This window comes from Pongo pygmaeus, chromosome 21, assembly GCF_028885625.2.
Source record: "Pongo pygmaeus isolate AG05252 chromosome 21, NHGRI_mPonPyg2-v2.0_pri, whole genome shotgun sequence".
NCBI classification, from domain to species: domain Eukaryota; kingdom Metazoa; phylum Chordata; class Mammalia; order Primates; family Hominidae; genus Pongo; species Pongo pygmaeus.
The window spans coordinates 46,499,286-46,519,781 of record NC_072394.2 but is presented as its reverse complement, the minus strand read 5'-3'; the positions used below and the strand labels follow the sequence as shown (position 1 = coordinate 46,519,781).

The following is a 20,496-nucleotide window of genomic DNA, read 5'->3' as shown; positions in this document are numbered from 1 at the left end:
GGAAAAATGATGTCTATTTGCAGCTTTTTTTTTCTTTCCCATTTCTACCTTCTGAAAACGACAGAAGTAGCATTGCCTAAAAATGTGCCAAGCGCCAGCTGCCTGTGGATGAAGGCACTTAAGTTCTCCGAGAATGGTCCTCATGAGTGCCCTGAGATCCCAGGACACCAGGTTGAGCAGTGAAGTCCCCTAGAGCACACTGCTCCATGGACACTGCCCTGCTCAGACCCTTCAGAACAAGATCCCGGCCTCTGTTTGGCATCCAAGGCCTCCTGGACCAAGTCCTGCAACCTTGCCTGATACTAGCCACAGTGAACTCACTGTAGCCCCCAGACACTGCATTCTGTGGTATCACCGTGCCCCTGGGTGTGCTGGCCCCTCTGCTCATGCCATTGTCCTCCCAGGTGACATTGAGAGGACTTCCACAATACCCTACTGCCTTCCCAGGTGGTGGCACCACAAATGGGGCCCAGTGATCTGGGCAGAATAGAGCAAGGCCTGCTCCTCTTGCAGCCTGCACCCCATGCTCCTGTTACTATGCCCCAAACATCCCATCAGGGGGCTGCCACCCAGAGCTCATCCACTCCCTTAAAATGTAGTGAGCATCCACTCTGAACTAGGCTTTTGCTACAACCTACAGAGTTACTAGTAAAATTTAAAAAAAAAATAGCTCAGCCCCCATCCTCACATTGTTCTGACCTGCTTTCTATAGCTTTTTCCAAAAAATAGCAGAAACCATTTATATAGTACTTACCATGTGTAGAGGTATCCTTATCCTATGTACTTTTCATACATGAACTTGTTAATCTTCACAACAACTCTGAGGCAGGTGTTATTATTATACACATTTCACAGAGGAGCCACAGAGATGGGAAACATTGCACAAAGCCACACAACTGGTAAGAAGGGATGGAGCCATGATTCCAACTCAATGGTTCAGTTCAGGGGAACTGAATCCGGCCAACAACCAATAGAGGGAACTTGGAAGTAAATCCCCCTTCAGTCAAGCCATCAGATGAGACCACAGCCCTGATTATCACATTGAGCACAGCCTCCAAGAGACCTTAAGCCAGAGGCACCCCATGAAGCCACACTTGATTCCTGGCATGCAGTAACTATGAGATGATTAATATATGCTGGGTGGGTTTTTGTTTTTGTTTTTGTTTCTGACACAGAGTCTTGCTCTGTTGCCCAGGCTGGAGTTCAGTGGCATGATCTCGCCTCACTGTAACCTCCACCTCCCGGATTCAAGTGATTCTCTGGCCTCAGCCTCCTGAGTAGCTGGGATTACAGACACATGCCACCATGCCCAGCTAATTTTTGTATTTTTAGTAGAGATGCAGCTTCTCCATGTTGGCCAGGCTGGTCTCAAACTCCTGACCTCAAGTGACCCACCCGTCTGGGCCTCCCAAAGTGCTAGGATTACGGGCATGAGCCACTGTGCCTAGCCCTAATATATGCTGTTTTTAAAATTAAAAAGCCTAGCTCATGAATTGGCACCCTTAACGACAGTGTGATTCTGCTTCTTTATAAATAGAAGGGACTGGGCTCCCGCATGTGTGATGCTGAGCTTCCATGTTGATTCTGCCTTCATAGGCAGCTCCCGACTGCCTCCTCTCCCATTCTCTAACTGCTCCTCAGGGTGGGCACGTGCCTGTGCCCCACCAGCTTATGAACCCCCTCAGCATGGGCTAATTGCTTGCAGTGCTTGGGGAAGGCAAAGTACACTAGGCCAGTACTTCTCAACCTGTAATATGCACACAAATCAAGCAGGGATCTGTTAAAATGAAGATTCTGATTTAGGAGACTCTAAATCAGATTCTGGGTGGGGACTGAGATGCTGCATGCCTAACAAGCTCCAGGGGATGCTGCAGGTCCATGACCACACTGGGGATAGCATGGCCTGAATCACTAAAAGCACTTTGACTCAGACTAACCGTGGTTCAAATTCCAGTCTGTCACATGCAGCTGGGAGTCCTTGACCTCTGAGAAGAGAGACTTACTCAAGGTCATATAATAAATTAGAGTTACCTGGAGCCACAACCAAAACCCAGTGTTCTCACTTCTAGTCCAGAGTCCCCAAACTGCAGATAAATCCACCCTCCTAAGTTCTGAGTCTGGACACATTTCAGTGTGTGCGTGTATATCCCTGTATGCGCCTATACCCGTGAATGAGTGTGTCAGATGTGCTTGTGAATGTGTCTAAACTGCATCTGTACCAGTGGGTTTGTGAGAGTTGTTCATCACCAGATATTAGCTCACCAGATACCAACTCCACTCCTACCCTGTGCCACGTCCCTGCCCCCATGAAACCCACAGTCTAGGAGGAAAGTAGCCATTAAGAAAATAAACAGAAACTAAAATCTCATTTGTGTGTGCTTGTGCACATGTGAGAGTATTGCTCACACTAGTCCAAGAGCCAGGTGATTTATTATCTCCATTTCACTGCAGAAACGGAGGCAATGAGAGATTAAGTAACTTGCCCAGGAGCACACAGCAATGCTCAATGTGCCTTTCCATACACTGAGCATGCCTACAAGTTGTGTTTGTATTTGCTTGTATTTGTGCATGAATGTGTCTGTATACAAGCATGTGTGTGTCTGTGCCCAGAGAAACGTAGACATCTTCACATATTCCATTAACAAGATTTCCTGGCACCGCAGCACAGCATCATAAAAACCACACACACACACACATATGCATGTGCTTTAAGATGTTGATCTTTCGGCCGGGTGCGGTGGCTCACGCCTGTAATCCCAGCACTTTGGGAGGCTGAGGCGGGCAGATCACGAGGTCAAGAGATCGAGACCATCTTGGCCAACATGGTAAAGCCCCGTCTCTACTAAAAATACAAAAATTAGCTGGGTGTGGTAGCATGTGCCTGTAATCCTAGCTACTCAGGAGGCTGAGGCAGGAGACTCACTTGAACCCAGGAGGTGGAGGTTGCAGTGAGCCAAGATTGTGATACTGCACTCCAGCCTGGCAATAGAGTGAGACTCTGTCTCAAAAAAAAAAAAAAAAAAAAAAAAAGAGAGATGTTGATATTTCAAACATTTCCTAAAACTCTGTCCACTGGGAAATAGAAGTGGAAGGCCAGAGCCTGCAGAGCTGAGCAAATCTGGGGAAGCCCGTGCCACCTGCTTCCCTGGGGCAAGCCACAGCCAGAGCAATTTCACAGCTCATCATCCATTATGAGGCTAAAATAATTCTTCCCCTCCCAGGAAGTTAAATACATTGTTGAAGCGGTAAAAGGCTCGTCCATCCATGCTCCCAGTGGGAACTTACTACCCTGGTGACCGGATTAACCCAAGATACAAATGACCAAACCTGGCTAGGTTCCCTTCCCTGCCTGCCCTGTCTCTAAAAATTGAGATACTTGTAAAAATACAGTGCCTTGATCTTTTTTTTACACCTTATTGAAGCATAGAATACAACAGAAAAGTGCACAAATCATAAATGTACAGCTCAACGAATTTTCATAAAGTGAACAGATTTGTGTAAACAGCACTCAAAGGAAGGGAGAAAACCTTCCCGGCACCTCTGAAGCCCCTCAAAGCCCCTATAGTCACTCCCCACCCCCACTAGGGTAACTGCAATTCACATTCTATCTCCATTGATTCGTTTTGCCTGTTCACGTGCTGTATGTAAATGGCATTGTCTAGAATGTTCTGTCTTGTTGTCTGGTTTCTTTCACTCAACGTGTTTGTGAGACTCATCTGCTTGATGGCATGTGGTTACACATCATTCATTCTCATTGCGGCATAGTATTCCACTGTGTAAGAATATTTCAGAATCATGTATCCAGTCTACTGTTGATGGGCATTTGGATTGTTTTCAGTTTTGAGCTTTAATGAAAAACACTCCTATAAACTTTTTTTTAAGAAACGGTCTCACTCTGTCACCAAGGCTAGAGTGCAATGGAGCAATCATGGCTCACTGCAGCCTCAACCTCCAGGGCTCAAGTGATCTTCCCACCTTAGCCTCTCGAGTAGCTGGGACTACAGGTATGTACCACCACACCTGGCTAATTGTTTAATTTTTTAAAACAGGGGTCTCACCAAATTGCTCAGGCTGGTCTTGAACTCCTGGGCCCAAATGATCCTCCCACCTCAGACTCCCAAAGTGCTAGGATTACAGGCATGAGCCACCATGCCTGGCCTGAACATTCTTATGTGCATCTTTTGGTGAACATACAAAGGCATTTGTGGAGTTGAATTACTGAGTCACAGAGACATATGTTCAGCTTTAGATACTGCAAAGTGGCATCTGTGGTGGTACCAATTTACACAGCAGTGGGTGAGGGTACCGGTCCCTCCAGATCCTTCTCAACTTAGTCTTTTACATGTTCTCCGTTTCGGTGGGAGTACATCATGTTAATAAATTTTAAAGCCGGGCACAGTGGCTCACACCTGTAATCCCAGCACTTTGGGAGGCTGGGGTGGGCAGATCACTTGAAGTCAGGAGTTCGAGACCAGCCTAGCCAACATGGAAAAACCCCATCTCTACTAAAAATACAAAAATTAGCTGAGCGTGATGGCACATGCTTGTAATCCCAGCTACTCGGGAGGCTGAGACAGGAGAATCACTTGAACCTGGGAGGTGGAGGTTGCAGTGAGCCAAGATCACACCACTGTACTCCAGCCTGGGTGACAGAATGAGACTCCATCTCAAAAAATACATACATACTTACATACATTTAAAAAGGCTTCCTCGTCCCTTCCCATTATATATTTCCCGTTGCAATTGCCAACAATTGTTTATGAAGGCTAGTGGCAACAATAAAACTACAACTGCTCAGTTTACATATGGCACAAGTATAACAACTAGCCACAAACTTCCCACCCTTGAGGGCCATCCCAGCAGTCAACAGCCAAAGGTCACACTGTGCTAACTTTTAAAGCCTTTGGGCAGTTACAAAGAACTTCACTGAAGGTTTTCTTCACGGGACTTACAAGAGGAAGATCTCACCTCCCAATGCACAGCAACGTTCCTCAGAGCCCTCCTTCCCCATCTCTCTCTCCAAAGGCAACGGTCACTCTCACAGCCCGCTTATCCTTCCCAGCTGGACACACACTCCTCTTAAAGCCATGCGCCCCAGCTCCTCACTCCGCTCTAAGCACCCTCCCAACTATGAGCTCGGCGCCACCGGGTGGCTGTTGGTACAGACCCTGCTACCTCGCAAGCAGATGCATCCTCGAAGGCCTGCATCACTGGCCTGACCCCAGGGCTTCCGGGCCTCTACTTGGGGCTGAGTATGTACCTGTCCCGTTTTACCTTACTGAAAATAATGTTTTCCATCTATAAAATGGGTATTTTAGTAGCACCTCAGGCTAACTACCATTTGCCATGTACCAAGCACTAGAACAACCACTTTGGATATAAACACACCTAATTTACTTCTGCATCACTCTGAGGAACTTCTAAAGACAAAATTGAAGCTCAGAAAACTTGGTTAATTTGTCCAAGCTTCCCCAGCCACATGTGTCAAGATTATCATTTGAGCCCAGTTCTGCCTTCTCATGTCATTACCTTTATAACCCAGCTCCTTATCATCATCCCTGGTGGGCTGAAATGTGACACACAACCTCCGGCCTCATTGCGGTGCCCTCTCAGTATTGTGTGACTCAGCCAGGTGGGGAAGGCCAGTCTCTGACCTCTGGGACAGACCATTGTCCCTCCTGGGCGCTCAGGCAGTGGGTGAAGGGGGCTGAGCCCTTGGCTGTAAGTCAACCCAGAAGGTCCCTCAGAGATTTCATCCAATCCCCATTCACAGATGCAAAAAGCAGAGCCCAGAGAGGACAAATGATCAGTCTGAGGGGACACAGGGAGAGAGGCTGAAGAGGGGCCAGAACCAGGATCCTGACCCTCCAGAAGATAAGAACCCAGTCCCATTCTGAGAAAGTCCCCACGTCTGGCCTCATTTCCACTTCTTGGTCACCGGTGAGCTCACACACAGCAATGAACAATGTATAAAATCTTCGTTCTCTGACCCTCCCCGGTAAAAACCCAGGTACTACAGGGGATGCTAAGTTCGAGGTGGCTGGGAGGGGGAAGGGTGCTGTTTTTAAGAAAATCCTTGAAATCACGTGTCCACCCCACTGCTATCCCCTCCCCCAAGCCCCTGCACTTCCCACATCATCATCATTGTTTCCATCCCATTTAGAGAGAGTGAACATTTCCTGGGATTCAATTTCTCTCATAATAGTTGGAAGGAAACAAAACTATATGCCATAAACATTCACTGCATTGTATGAAAAATATCTTTATGACAGGGGAGGCACCATAAATGCAGACCAAAATCCTCCCCCCATCCATTCCCCAATGCCTCCACGCCTGTGCCCTCGAATATTTAAATGTCTCACAGGCAGGAATCAACAGCTTTAAAATAAATATATTTTTGGCCGTTGGGATGTAAAATTAAGATTGGTGAGATGTAAGTACTCACTCCTCCTCGGCAGTTTTCTCTCAATGAAAGTAAGAGAAGCTAGGCCATTTTTTCTGAGCATGTGTTTAGGGTTGATGGGGAAGAGCTCATTAGTTCAATCTGACATATACTCAATTCTCTCCATATACACAGGATGGGCTTTTTCCCCCTCCTTGTATTTTATTCTCCAACTGTGAAGTGATATTAAATTTCATCAGATTCAAACAAAATCTATGGTCTTGAAACAGTTTCCTTTAAGGTCTCCAGTATGTATTCAGAACTCATGAATCATGTTCTGATAACACAACCATAATTATTTTTAAAGTGTGATGTTTGTGGCTTTAATAGGAAATGCTTGCAAAAGGCCTTTTCTCTTTGATTGTTTGTAATCTTAGCAGTAATCACCACTGTTACCTTCTCCGCACCACAGCGGGTGAAACACAATTTCATTTTAATATGAATCGCGAGCTCTTCACCCAGGTTTTAATTAAAGCAATAAAAGCCTTGTCATCTTTGCCCTTTACAGTGTACACAGACTCAGAGGCCAGAGTTACTAAGACAGAAATCTTAGATTTCAACAGCAGCAGGAGGGTCGCCTGCCTCCAATACATTTACTGCAGAGGGTTTTTATTTGTTTCGAAAAGCCTCACCCTCCTCTGCCTCTCTGTGCTGCAGTTTCCTCCTCTGTAAAATGGGACAGCAATAGTGCCTACCTACACAGTTAATGTGAGGATGAAATGAGACCACCCATGGAAAACATTTAGCCCCAGAGCCTGAGCCTAAGGAGGTGCAGGGCAAATGTTATTGATCATCGGTATCATCATTTAGTGCTGGAAAAAACAGACCATCTACCCTCATTATTCACATGAGGAAACAGGTTCAGAGTGATACCAGCACAGGTGAAGGCCTAAGAGCAGGGCGGAGCCTCGAACTCAGAGCTCCTGGCTCTTTTTCCCATTCTGGGCATCTGACACTGCCCCCTGCTGGAAGGTGGCTGTGACTTTGCAGCCGCAAGGACCTCAGTGCTCAGGGAATGGCAGGTCTGAGCTCTCCTCTAGAGGCTGACCAGCACCTTGTCTTCTGGCCTCCTGATGGTACCATCTCCCCACCCTAGGTCTATGCTTGATCCAAGTGGTGAGAGAAACAGACCAGGCAAACTTGGGGATCTGTGAAGGAAGGCTGCACAAACATGATGGTGGTGCTGGAACCAAGAGCAAGAATCACGAACTCCAAGTTCTTGTGTGTCTGTTGCATGCCAGGTGTGGTGTGAGGCACCGAGAAGCCTCATTCGGTAGCATGAGGATGTTGGCCTGTATGACATGACGGCTGTACTCCAGCGCACGTTCTGCGGGAGTATCGGGAAGGGATGCTACAGGGGCAGTGGGGCCAGGGGCCACACTGGGTGTTGCTCATGCCCTGTGAGGCTCACAGCCAGCAGGTTCACATTTGGTGGCACACACTGCACCCCAGAGACCTGAGGGCTCCCCAGGGAGCACCTCATGTGTAAGTCCCCAGAATCTTCATGTTCAATTGTGCAGTGTCATTCCCCTTGCAAACAGCTCTGGAGCCACTGGGATTCTCACTTTAGGAACAAAGTACCCTATTTCCCAGCCTTGCCTTAGAACACGCCTTCTGCTTGCCTCCTGCCTCAACAGGAATTTCAGAGGAACTGACATCCTTCTCCCTCTCCACTACCCCATCCATTCAGACCCCTGCTGATTGTCCCTATAAATCCCACCACACCCAGCCCCATCAGCATCCAGCCCCTCATTCTTCCAGGCTTCAGTTCTAGGTCCCACCTTCCCATCCACCCTACCCTGGCATCCTTCCAGGGCCCTTCAGCTCAGCCACCATGCTGTGCTGGGCAGTGGGCTCCTCACCTCCCAGGAGCTTCTCCCCCATGCAGCTCCCCGCTCCCCAGGCATACCAGGCCCCTGCCAATGCCATGGCCTGCTCACTTCCAAAATCACCAGCCAGCTTCCCGCTCTGAATAAGGTGTCCTTGCCATCCAGCTGCGCCCCAGTAGCTCTTTAGCTGCACTGGACCCCGGGCCCTGGGACCCATCTTCTCTCTAAACGCAGCTTAGATTCCCTGATCCTTTATATCAGTCTCTTTTGAGTAAAAAAAAGCTGTTGTGTCCTTCTGGTGCACCTGCCTGGCAGATCTCTTGCCCTGGATTAACCCACCTGTCTGCCCCACAGCACAAGCACCGGGAGCTCATTCTCCCATGCTCCACAGCAAATACCCCAGACCTCCCCACCACCTCTCACCCGCAGTCCCCTGGCTCTTGGCCCACCAACTCTCTGAGAAGACTGACACTTTCAGGTGCAGACACCCTCTGCTCTCAGCCAACCCATCTACAAAGCCACACTCCTTTTCTCTGCTGTCCTCCACACCCAGCACTCTCAGCTAAGGCCAGAGCCACCACCTCTGACCAGGATCCAGACCCTCCCACTTTCTCTGAAATCTGAAAGCATCCCTTAGCCTTTCCCCCTCCTAAACCCAGAGCTTCACCCTCTCTCCTGACACTTTCCATTGATGACTAAACATTCTAAAGACTTTTCTTTAAAAAAAAAAAAAAATCCCTTCTATGGACGCTTCATCTCATTGAGCTCGGCCCTGGCCCTTGTCCTGAACAGCTAAACTTCTCACACAAGTTGTCTATATTTACTGTTTACATGTCCGCACCTGACGCTTCTCAATCCGCCCATGGGACCTGCACAATTACCCTGCACATCAAAACTGCTTACACTGAAGCCCAGAGCCACTTCCTTTTCGCTAAGATGATTGGACACATTTCAACTTTCATCTCACCCAATCCCTCAGAAGTGTTTGAGCTAACTGACTCTCTCCTTCTTCTTACATTTTATTCAACTTTCTAAAGTTATAATAAATTCCCACGGTTTCAAACTCCCTAAACATAAAGATACAGTGAAAAGTCTTTTTCTATCTGTGCCCAGCACCTGCACAGTTCCCATACCACGCACACACGCACAGAGGTACATGCATGTACAATGCGCAAAGCCACTACTAGCGTCCATATATCCTTCCAAGGTTATTTAATCAAATGCAAGCACATAGAAATATACATTCTTATCACCTTTTTGTATAAATGGTAGCATACTGTACTGTTTTACATCTTTTTTAGTAAAGCAATATCAAAATGAATAGTCTTGAATATGTCATTTCTCATATGTACAAATATATCTGTAGGGCATATTTCCAAAAAACTAATTGCTGGGTTAAAGGTCAATGTATTTGCAATTTTGATAGATGTTGTCAATTTACCCTGCCCACAGCAACGTATAAAAGTACCATAAGAACTCCAGTCGAGTGTGTTATCAAACCTTTGGATTTTGGTCAATCCAATTGGTAAAAAATGGCTGTCTTATGATTTATCTTATGAATGATTCTTAGCACTTTTCACATACTTAGGAGCCATCTGTATTTCTTTTTCTGTAAACTATTGGTTCATATCTCCTTCCTTTTTTTCTACCAGGGTTTTGAACTGATGTCTAGCAACTCTTTATGTATAAGGGTGATTAGTTCTTCAACTATGGTGTAAGTTGAAAATATTCTTGCCCAACTTTTGTCTACTGACTTTACTTATTTTGGTTTGGCCATACAAAAGTCATATGCTGATTTTATGTTAATTTTTATATTTATATTAATTTAGTTTTATGTTAATTTATGGTCCAATTTTAAGTCTTTTCTTCTGAGGCTTTGAATAGTAGAAATGTCTTCCCACACCAAAGTTGTAAAGTATACCTTAAGGTTTGTTTTGCTGGTGCCTTTATGGTTCCCTTGAGTATATTTAAATGTTTGATTTAACATTTATCAAATCATTTTTTATTTTTAATTTTTGTGTGTACATAGGTGTACATATTTATAGAGTACATGAGACATTTTGACACAGGCATGCAATAAGTAATAATTATATCATGGAGAATGGGGTATCCATCCCCTTAAGCATTTATCCTTGTGTCACAAACAACCCAATTATACTCTTTTAGTTATTTTAAAATATGCAATTATTGACTATACTTTGTTGTACTACCAAATATTAAATCTTATTCATTCTTTCTATTTTGTACACATTAATCATCCCCATGGCCCCCTCTGCCCCACTACCCTTCCCAGCCTCTGGTAACCATCCTTCTACTCTCTATCTCCGTGGGTTCATTGTCTTGATTTTTAGACCCCACAAATAAATGAGAACATGCAATGTTTATCTTTCTGTGCCTGGCTTATTTCACTTAACATGATGATCTCTAGTTCCATCCATGTTGTTGCAAATGGATCTCATCCTCTTTGTATGGCTGAATAGTACTCCATTGTGTATAAATACCACATTCTCTTTATCCATTCATCTGTTGATGGACACTTAGGTTTCTTTCAAGTCTTGGCTGTTGTGAACAGTGCTGCAACAAATATTGAAGTGCCGATATCTTCAATATACTGATTTCCTTTCTTTGGGGCATATACCCAGCAGTTGGATTGCTGGATCATATGGTAGCTCTATTTTTAGTTTTTTGAGGAACTTCCAAACTGTTCTCCACAGTGGTTATACCATTTTACGTTCCCACCAACAGTGTACGAGGGTTCTCTTTTCTCCGTATCCTCACCAGCGTTTGTTATTGCCTGTCTTTTGAATGTAAGCCATTTTAACTGGGGTGAGATCATATTTTGTTGTAGTTTTGATTTGCATTTCTCTGATGATCAGTGATACTGAGCAACTTTTCATATGCCCGTTCGCCATTGCAGGTCTTCTTTTAAGAAATGTCTATTCAAATATTTGGCCCATTTTTTAATTGGATTATGAGATTTTTTTCCTATGGAGTCATTTGAGTTCCTTATATATTCTGATTATCAATCTCATCAGGTAGTTTGCAAATATTTTCTCCCATTCTGTGGGCTGTCTCTTCACTTTGTTGATTGTTTCCTTTGCTGTACAGAAGCGTTTTAACTTCATGTGATCCCATTATCAAAGGATTTTATTTATCCTCCAATAAATTTTAAGGAACTGTGGATCCAACATCCTTTTCCCCTAGATCCCCTCTCTTCTTGAATTACTCTGCCCGTGGTTTCTAAGACTCCAAGTTCTCCTCCTACTTCTCAAACCACTCCTTCTTAATCTACTTCACAGTCTTCTCCTCCTCCTCTACTTTGCCTTCAAATGTTGCAGCTCAACATCTCAGTCGTTGGTCCTCTGCTCTTCTCATTCTTCCCTCTCTCTCCATAAATCTCCTTCACTCCCAAGGTTTTGATATCATGGGCTGAAGATTTCCAAATTTACTTCTCTCATGAGCTCAAGATTTGTACCATCATCTATCTACTTGAACATCTCCATGTGGATGAGCATCTCAAATATAACACATCCAAGTCTGGCATCATCAAACCTGCAGCTCCCCAGGGTTTCCCTAACTCAGAAAATGGTACCACCACGCCTGAAAATGGGCTCATGGTAGAAGCCTAGGAGTCATCCTTTACCCCCCGCCCCCGTTTCTCTCTTCCTCTATGTCCATCACTGTCAAGGCCCACTAACTTTATCTCCAATGCATCTACTTCTTTCCATCCCCTCTGCCACAATCTAGATCTTGATCTTTTACTTGGCCTATTACCAACCCTCCCACTTGGTCTCCCTGTATTCATTCTTGTCATTGAGAGCTTTTAATACTGCAAATCTGATGTCATTCATGTCATTCAGTCTGACTCTAACACACACACACACACACACACACACGTTCTTTCAATAATTCCTGTAAAAAACGTGAGCTCTTTAGCAGAAGTGGTATTTAGAGCTAACAGAGTAGAAAACTCTACACACAGCCAGGAAGGCTGTGATGAGGAGGTGACATTTGCAGTGCCCCTGAAGGAACAAATAGGCATTTGTTGGTTGAAAAACACTAGGGGATTCCCATCAGAGGAAACAATGCATACAAAAACACCAAGTTGTAAATGAGTGCAAGAGGTGACCAGAGGCTCTTGTGTGACCAAAGCATTATATGTGGTAAAAAAAAAAATAATAATAATAATAAGTCATAGCTAGTTTTTCTGAACTCTGGTGCTTTACATACTCTTAGTTTAGCTTCCTCTGAAGTACAGCCTGAGATGGGGATGCCTGTGAAAGTGACTTGAAGAGGGCTCTCAGAAGAAGGGAAGGGAGGCAGGACATGACAGGGGAGGAGCTGAGTAAAGATTTGGCCTTGGCTGGAGTCTGGCTGGATTGGCTGGAGTCTGGCTGGATTAGCTGGAGCCCATGAGGAGTTGCAGAGTTGGTCACTCCTTGAGATAAGGATATCGGTTTCTAGACCTCCCCTTCTATCCTCTCCTGGGTTCACAGTTCCAATTTTCCAAAGAAGGAGTAGCTGTGAATAGTTAGCAGCCAACACTCACAGCAGCTGAATGATGAGCGGGACTCTGGTGAGGCGGCAACAGAATCCACAATACACACACACCTCATTTACTTCTCATGACACTCTAGGAGGCAGGCGCTACTCCTCCCATTTGATAGGAAGCTGCTATCACTTGCATAAGGAAATCTGGCCCATGCTGAGGCATGGAGGAGCTGGAATTTGAATCCAGGTCTGCTGAGTCCCAAGCCCACTCCCTTTCCTCCTCACCTCATCCCAGGAAGGAGGAGACTCTTTCTGGGTCACATCATCAGGAAATATCCATTCCTGTAACTCCTGGACAGAGTCTGCTCTCAACAGGAAAGAACTGACCTCTACCAGGTCCTCTACCCCCGTGGAGCCGCTGATGGGGACACAGCCCTATCTGAGAATTATATCTCATTCTCAGGCCACCCTGGCAAGTCTGGTACAAAAGTAACCCAAGGTCCAAGGAGGGAGAGGGAGTGTGATCATTTGTAGAAGCTAAAGCAGCTATGCGAAAATTTCTGTGGAGACTTGCAAAAACCAAACAATGGAGAATGCATTTGCAAAAAAAACTTCAAGCCCACAAAGCTGCGGTGAAAGTTTTCAAAAAGGGACACAGTCAGCTAATACATACCCTAGGGGAACCTCTGTCTCAGCTGCGGTTTCTAAGTAAAGAAGATGGCATCTCAGGAGAAGTGTTACATTAAAGAACAAATTTGTAATACGATTTGAATGTTCTGGGCCAGGCATAGTGACTCACGCCTGTAATCCCACCACTTTGGGAGGCCAAGGTGGGCAGATCACTTAGGGTCAGGAGTTCAAGACCAGCCTGGCCAACATGGTGAAACCCTGTCTCTACTAAAAATACACACACACAAAAATCAGCTGGGTGTGGTGGCAGGCACCTGTAATCCCAGCTACTCGGGAGGCTGAGGCAGGAGAATCACTTGAACCCGGGGAGGTGGAGGTTGCAGTGAGCCGAGATCCAGCTACTGCACTCTAGCCTGGGCGACAGTGAGACTCCATCTCAAAAATACATACATATATTGACTGGATGCTCTGGAAGCAAATGTTTTCCAGAAATGGCTTCCCACTGATATTCAGAGCCTTGCATATAACAGGTGTCCAATAAACATTTGCTGATTGGGTGAACCTTGTATTTAACTGTATTTATAAAACATATTTTAGGCCATTTAGAGTGTTTATCCTCTGAATCCTCTAGTGGCTGTGAGAGCTTCATTTTACCCAAATGTTGATGTCAATCCTTAATCCAGTAATTTGGACGATACAATTCCTGCAGTTGATGAGACAACACATTGTGAGAGGGTGGTCGTGTGTGTGTGTGTGTGTGTGTGTGTGTGTCGTGAGTTCAAGAAGCACTCCAGGGAAAAGAGGAAGGAAATATATAGGACTTTAATCATTAAAGTCTAGAAGCCAGTAGGGTCCCACTGAGCTGTAGGGAGCTATAAGTACCAGAAAAGTCTAAGTTATTTTTCAACAAAATCATCATGAATCATATCCCATATGTTTCCTACATGTGGTGGTTTGTAAAAAGGCCACAATACTTTGCAGCCTTTCCCATCAAGAGGTAGAGGGTATTTCTCCATTCCTTGAATCTAGGCTGGTCCTGTAACTGGCTTTGACCAATAGAATGTGTTGGAAGTAGATGTGTATTTCAAGCCTGGACCTCAAGAAATCTTGCAACTTCTGCTCTTGCTGCTCTGGGAACCCTTCTCCTAACATGTGAACAACCTGGAGCTAGCCTGCTGGAAGCTGAGAGACCATGTGGAACACAGGTGAGCCTCCCATACCAACCAGCCCACTGCTGATCTGGCAGTGTATTGCTGCTGCTAAAGTGATCCTAAGCAAGGCCAGAAGAACCACCCAACTGAACTCGGTTAAACTGCTGACCCACAAAATCATTAACTAGATAAACATTTGTTGTTTTAAGCCACTAAGTTTTGAGGTGTTTGTTATGCAGCAAAAACTAACGGATACACTATAAGAAATCTAACTGCAATTGCAAAATTTGTTCACATTAAGATTGGCTCATGCCACTGGCTAGACTTAATTAATCTCAGAGAATTTTGATATCTTCTTCATAAAGTCCTAAGTTAGGGAGACCCTCTGCGTCACAGCATAAAAGATTCAGACGGACCCTCAGGAAGTCCAACCACCTTGTTCCACTGTTAGGGACATTGAAGTTCAGAGAAGAGCAGGGGCTACCATCACTCATTACACAAATATTTTCTGAGTGCTCTCGGTGTTCCAGACACCATGACCCACTGGGATACACAGCATTGGACCAGAGAGACCAGATCCTTTCCCCATGGTGGTCACAGTTTAGGGTGGAAATCAGGCATTAACTAAGTCATCACAAGGTAAGTAGATGACCACTGTCATCTATAAAAATTATGAATTTTTGTCACTATGAATTAAAAAGACCTGGTGCCATTTTAATGAAAATCATGGAAAGGGGACCTAATGTGGGTTTGGCAGTCACAAAGAGCTCTCTGCAGAAGTGACATTTAGGCTGAGGCAAGTCAGTGGACAAGGCAAGGGAGGCTTGTGGAGCTCCGAGTCTGAGCTTCACAAGTTCGAACACCAGCTCTAGTGCTCCCTGGCTGAGTCACCTTGATTGAATCAGTCAACATCCTTGATCTTCAGTTGCATCATCTATAAAATTGACTGAACAATAACGTCTACTCATTCTTGAGGCTGTTGTGAAGATTAGCTGAAATAACCATTGAGAAAAAGGCTTTGCAAGCTGCAAAGTGTTAGGGGAATTGTTGAGGATATGACTGTTAATGGTTTGGGAGGGTGACATTTATTTGTACCAAGTCTCCTCTCCAAACGACTGTGCTCTCCTCTGCCCAAGCCTAGAACAGACACAGAGCCCCACTGAGTCCCACTTTCCCTTCTTGGTGGAAGGACATTGCCAATGCTTTCCAGTAGGTTCCAGAACAAAATTCACCATAATATAGTTCTGAAAACCAGGGCTCAATATGTTAACAAAAATACTATCTAAACATTGTGAAAAGGCTCAGATGAGATGTCAGGGCTAACTCTGGTCTGCTGAGATGAGACTTCAGTTGATTATGTACAATTAAATGACATCAGTGTACTCTTCCAAAATAACCACTTCCAGGGTCTGGAGTCTTGCCCACCAGTCTTGCATGTTGGCGCATGTCAATGCAATATAAAGGCAGCTTTGCAGCAGCAGCATGATGCTCACACAGGGACAGGCCAGAGAGGGGCATGGTATGGTGGCCCCGGCATGAGCGATCCTGCAGCGGCAGGGGAGGGGGCGCAGCACCCTGCAGCAGAGCTTCCATGTCCCACTGAGACTACAGTATCTTCCTCACTAGTAGTGCCCCCTAGGGCCACAGGCCCATGTCTTACTCATCTATGGCCTCCATGGGACCTGTCACAGAATAGGGACATAAATATTTTTGACTTAATAGGCTTCTATTGCCCCATCTGGAAAATATGTGCCCAGCCTGATGGCTGAGGGGCCACCCAACCTGGACTGCCATAGCCCCCACAATGGCAGAGACAGAGGGTAGAGGTCAGCTCCAGGGCTGGGGTTGCCCTCCAGCTTCCCAAGTTTCTCAGCAGCTATAACCCTCCTTGGCTCTCCAATCAGTGTCCCGAGCTGGTCCCACCCAGCAAGCACCACTGCCTTAGGGAACCATCCTCCACGATGCCGTGCCTGCAATGAGAATACTTCCTGGTATCACATTCTGCCATGAGGACCCTCCCTGGGGTTCCGGCCTGCAGTAAGGACCCTCCCTGGGGCCCCCACCTGCAGTGAGGACCCTCCCTGGGGTCCCAGCCTGCAGTGAGGACCCACCCTGGCATCACTTTCTGCAGGGACGACATTCCCCAGGGTCCTGGTGTGCAGTGAGGACCCTCCCTGATCTCAGCCTACAGTGAGAACCCTCCCTGGGGTCCCAGCCTGCAGTGAGGACCCACCCTGGCATCACATTCTGCAGGGAGACCGTCCCTGGACCCTCAGCCTGCAGCAGGGACCCTCTGTGGCATCATAGACTATAGTGAGGATGCTCCCAGCTGAGAGAAACATTAATTTTCAGAGACCAGGCTCTCAGTGGAAAATCTGATTCCAACTGGCAACTATGACCCCCCAGAGGGCCAGGCTGGGATTCGAGACAGCCTTGCCCAGGAATGACTCTGCTTCCTTTGCCACCAGTTAAGACCCTCTGCTCTCCTTCCTTGTGCCCTGTCCACAACCCTCCCCTGTGGCCTTCAACAACTCCCAGCGGGCAGGAGAAGCATGTATGCCTACTCAAGGGCATGTGTGCATCCAAACCAGAACATGTCCCCGTGGGTGCTGTGTGGTGGCAAGAGGTAGGCGGCACCAGAGAGCAGCAGGCACCTCAACTCACTGCTGCTGAAAAGCTGCCCCAGGTGTGGGGAGTATGGGCAATACATTTCAAGTTTCATCAAGTTCCCAATCCATTTTAAGCCAACAGTAGCCAGGTAGTTAATTTACAAATACTATAGTCCCACTTTGATTGTACCTTTTAAGGGGACTATTGCTATTCTTGATCATTCAGGGAGAAGACAGCAGCAGGCTGTGCTGGCCCCACTCTGCACCCCCTACCTCCACCCAGGAACAGCTCAGCTCCAGCCAGCCCAAATCTTAAGACACCCGTTCAGGGAGGATGAGACACCCACCTGGCTGGTTGACAGGAGCTCTGGGTTTCCGTCACTCATCCCCACGTAGGCACTGTCACCATCAAACTAGAATAGAGAGAAAGGGAGAAGCAGCTCTGATTAAAATGCTCTCAGGAAGGCACTAGGAGAAGCAGCCGCAGGAGGGTGGGGGACTGACTGCAGGGGACTGTGGGGGCTGCAGAAGCCAAATCAGAGCCCAGGATGCCCAAGGCCCCATTTCAGCAGGGCTACCTCTAGGGTGGAATGAGCAGCCCCTGTTCCACAGCCCTCGAGTGCTCAGGTTCATGCTGTTAATCACACTTAGAATGCAAATAGGAAAACCTTTCTGCCCTCTATAACTTGTCCATAGACACAACAGGCTGCCTTGCCATGTGCTGAGCTGCCCATCCTTAGAAGTATGCAAACACCTCCCTTGACCAAAATTATATCAGGTGATCAGCTAGAGCTGGAATCCCATGTGCTGGGGGAGGCCAATAACACCAGAGCCTTGGGATCATGACAGCCTTCCCTAGACATGCCCTCCAGGTCCTGCCATCCTGAGTGGTTTTGGCCCATCACCTATGCCATCCCAGCCCCTATGGCCACGCCTGGTTACAGGCAGTGAGGACTATGGTAGAGACCATGTACAGGAACTACATCCTGTGTGCAGAGAAGTTGCTAAGTCTGGATTCAGGAAGATTTCCCTATAAATCTGCCTAAAAATTCAGGAGCAAATGCAGGGGAAGAGATGTGGGCTCTGGGACCCCTGCCTCCCTCTTTGCCCTGAAGTGTGATCTCAAGTTGGTGCCTCAACTTCTGAGATTCCTCATCTGTTAAATGGGGATGATGCCTGTAGGCCCCTCCTCAGAGGATGTTGCACTGTAGAGCACTTGACTCAACACATTCATATGGAGAGGACTTAATTCCAGTTAGTTCCCTTCCCTTGAGCTAGGTGTCTTAGATAGGGTTCCCTAGAAGCAGAGCCTGAGGCAAGGGTTCAGACGCATGTGGTTATTAAGGAAGTACTCCTTGGGAATAACCTGTAAGTGTGGGAGGCAAGCCGGACAGGAGTGAGTACAGCTAAGCAAGGATGTGGTCTTGCCCGAAGACTTCCTTCAGCCTGTTCTGGTGGGGAGCTCTGGGGCATGAATTGTACGCAGAGTTAGTACCAACACGAAGCAAGGGGTGGCTGTTGTAGCCCAGGGTAAGGAAGTCATCAGCCATGGGCTGCCCTTAGGGGACATGGGGAGGCATAACCTTCTGAGCAAGGTGGCCCCCAATTGGCCAATGAAGACAAGTCTTCAGAGAACTATATTGGCTGTGAGCCATTTGCAGGCAGCTCGTGCTCAAGGCGGGTGGGAGATGTCTGTGCTGGTCAGTAAAGGGTTCTGGGTGGGGCACCAATAACAAACAGCCATTTTATTTTAATTGAACCATTTATTTATTAAGATATATTCACATGGTTCAAAATTCCAAGAGTACAAAAAGCAACACCACCCCACCTCCCAGCCATCTACTGCCCCTCTCCAGAGGCAACGTCTACCAGCTTTTTTATATAATTTCAAAGACTGTCTACATATACACATTTTAGAGTCATTTATTCTATTCATGACAGCATGCGATACAGTTTTGCACTTTATTGTTCTCTTAGCAACACATCTTAGAAAATGTTTTATATCAGAACATAATTCTTTCTTCTGTATCCAGTATTCCAGAGTGTGGATATAACACATATATTTAACTAGCTGAGCACATGGGTAGTTGCATTGTTTCTAGTTTTCTGCTATCCCAATATTGCTCCCATAAATATTTTTGTGCATCTGTTATTGAGCATGGGTGTGAGTTTATATACAAATTATTATTTGTATAATTGCTGGATCCAACTGTATGTGCATTTGTAATTTAGACAGACATCACCCAGCTGCCCTCACGGAGGCCGTAGAAATCCACACGCCCACAACCATGTGAATGTCAGTTTACCCAGCCGCCTTCACTCAGAGAAGCTTTGCTTGACAACTGGCTCAGACGCCAGCCCCAGTCCCTGTGGGCTGACAGCCCACCACCCTTTCTACCACCATTTTCGATGCGCCCTCGCCCCACCTTCCCTTGGTCTTTGTTCCATAGCCCCTGTTACCCTCTAGCATTCTCTATATTTACTATATTTATTGCTTACGATTAGATTCCTCCTACTAAAATGGAGGCTCCCAGGGATCAGGGATCTTTGTCTATCTGTACCTTGATGTTTCCCAAGCTCCTAGAATAGTGCCTGGCACAGAGAAGGTACTCAATAAACGTTTGTTGAATAAGTAAATAAAGCAGCCACTACCACATTCAGATCTCCTCTGACCAGGCCTATCTTCCCATCTAGGCAGTTGGGTTGATGGTTACACCAAAGAACCTCCCCAGCACAGGAACGGGGAGAGTCCCTTGGTGACTGCTGGATGATTAAAAGAAAAGGCTCTTCCATGTCTAGAGTTTGGGCACTGACCCCAAATACAGGACTCCATCCACCACACTGTACCCCGAGCTCATGCTGTAAGACCGTGCTGAGAGGCTACCTCCTCCAGGAGGCCTGCCATGCTCTCACCTCCTCTGGCTGTTCCTCTTACAACATAGACTGCCTCCACATTTGTCATCTGTCCCAGAGTGGGAGCAACATGGAGGCTGGAACTGTGTCCTGGTCATCTCCAAATCTCCCAGAGCCTGGCATTAGGGATGGGGCTATAGATGAGGCAGGGTGGGGGCACTTTCAGCAAAAGCTCCTGGGTACTTGACTTGATGTGTGACCATGGTCATTGATCATTTTGACAAAAGTAAAATTTTTTTAAAACCACACGTAACTTATAAGTAGACCCTAATAAAAAGAATAATTGGAGATGAAGGAACATTAAGTTTAATGAAGTGTTTGAAACATTTTATAAAGCAATAGTAATCGAACAGTATGGTATAGGAATATGCATAAGAAACAGAGGGAAAGATGTCCAAAAAACCTTTGAATGGTCACCATTTATTAAATGC

At 46.3% G+C, this 20,496-nt stretch overlaps 1 protein-coding gene across 5 annotated transcripts in view; it reads right to left on the bottom strand.

The window, feature by feature from the left end:
• TOX2 (TOX high mobility group box family member 2) overlaps positions 1-20,496 on the bottom strand; it is a 155,246-nt gene that overhangs the window by 78,955 nt on the left and 55,795 nt on the right. For all 5 annotated transcript variants that reach the window (XM_054467708.2, XM_054467711.2, XM_054467709.2 and 2 more), the window contains exon 2: positions 17,500-17,565. In XM_054467708.2, the coding sequence (XP_054323683.1) occupies positions 17,500-17,565 (66 nt within the window). The remainder of the gene's footprint in view (positions 1-17,499; positions 17,566-20,496) is intronic.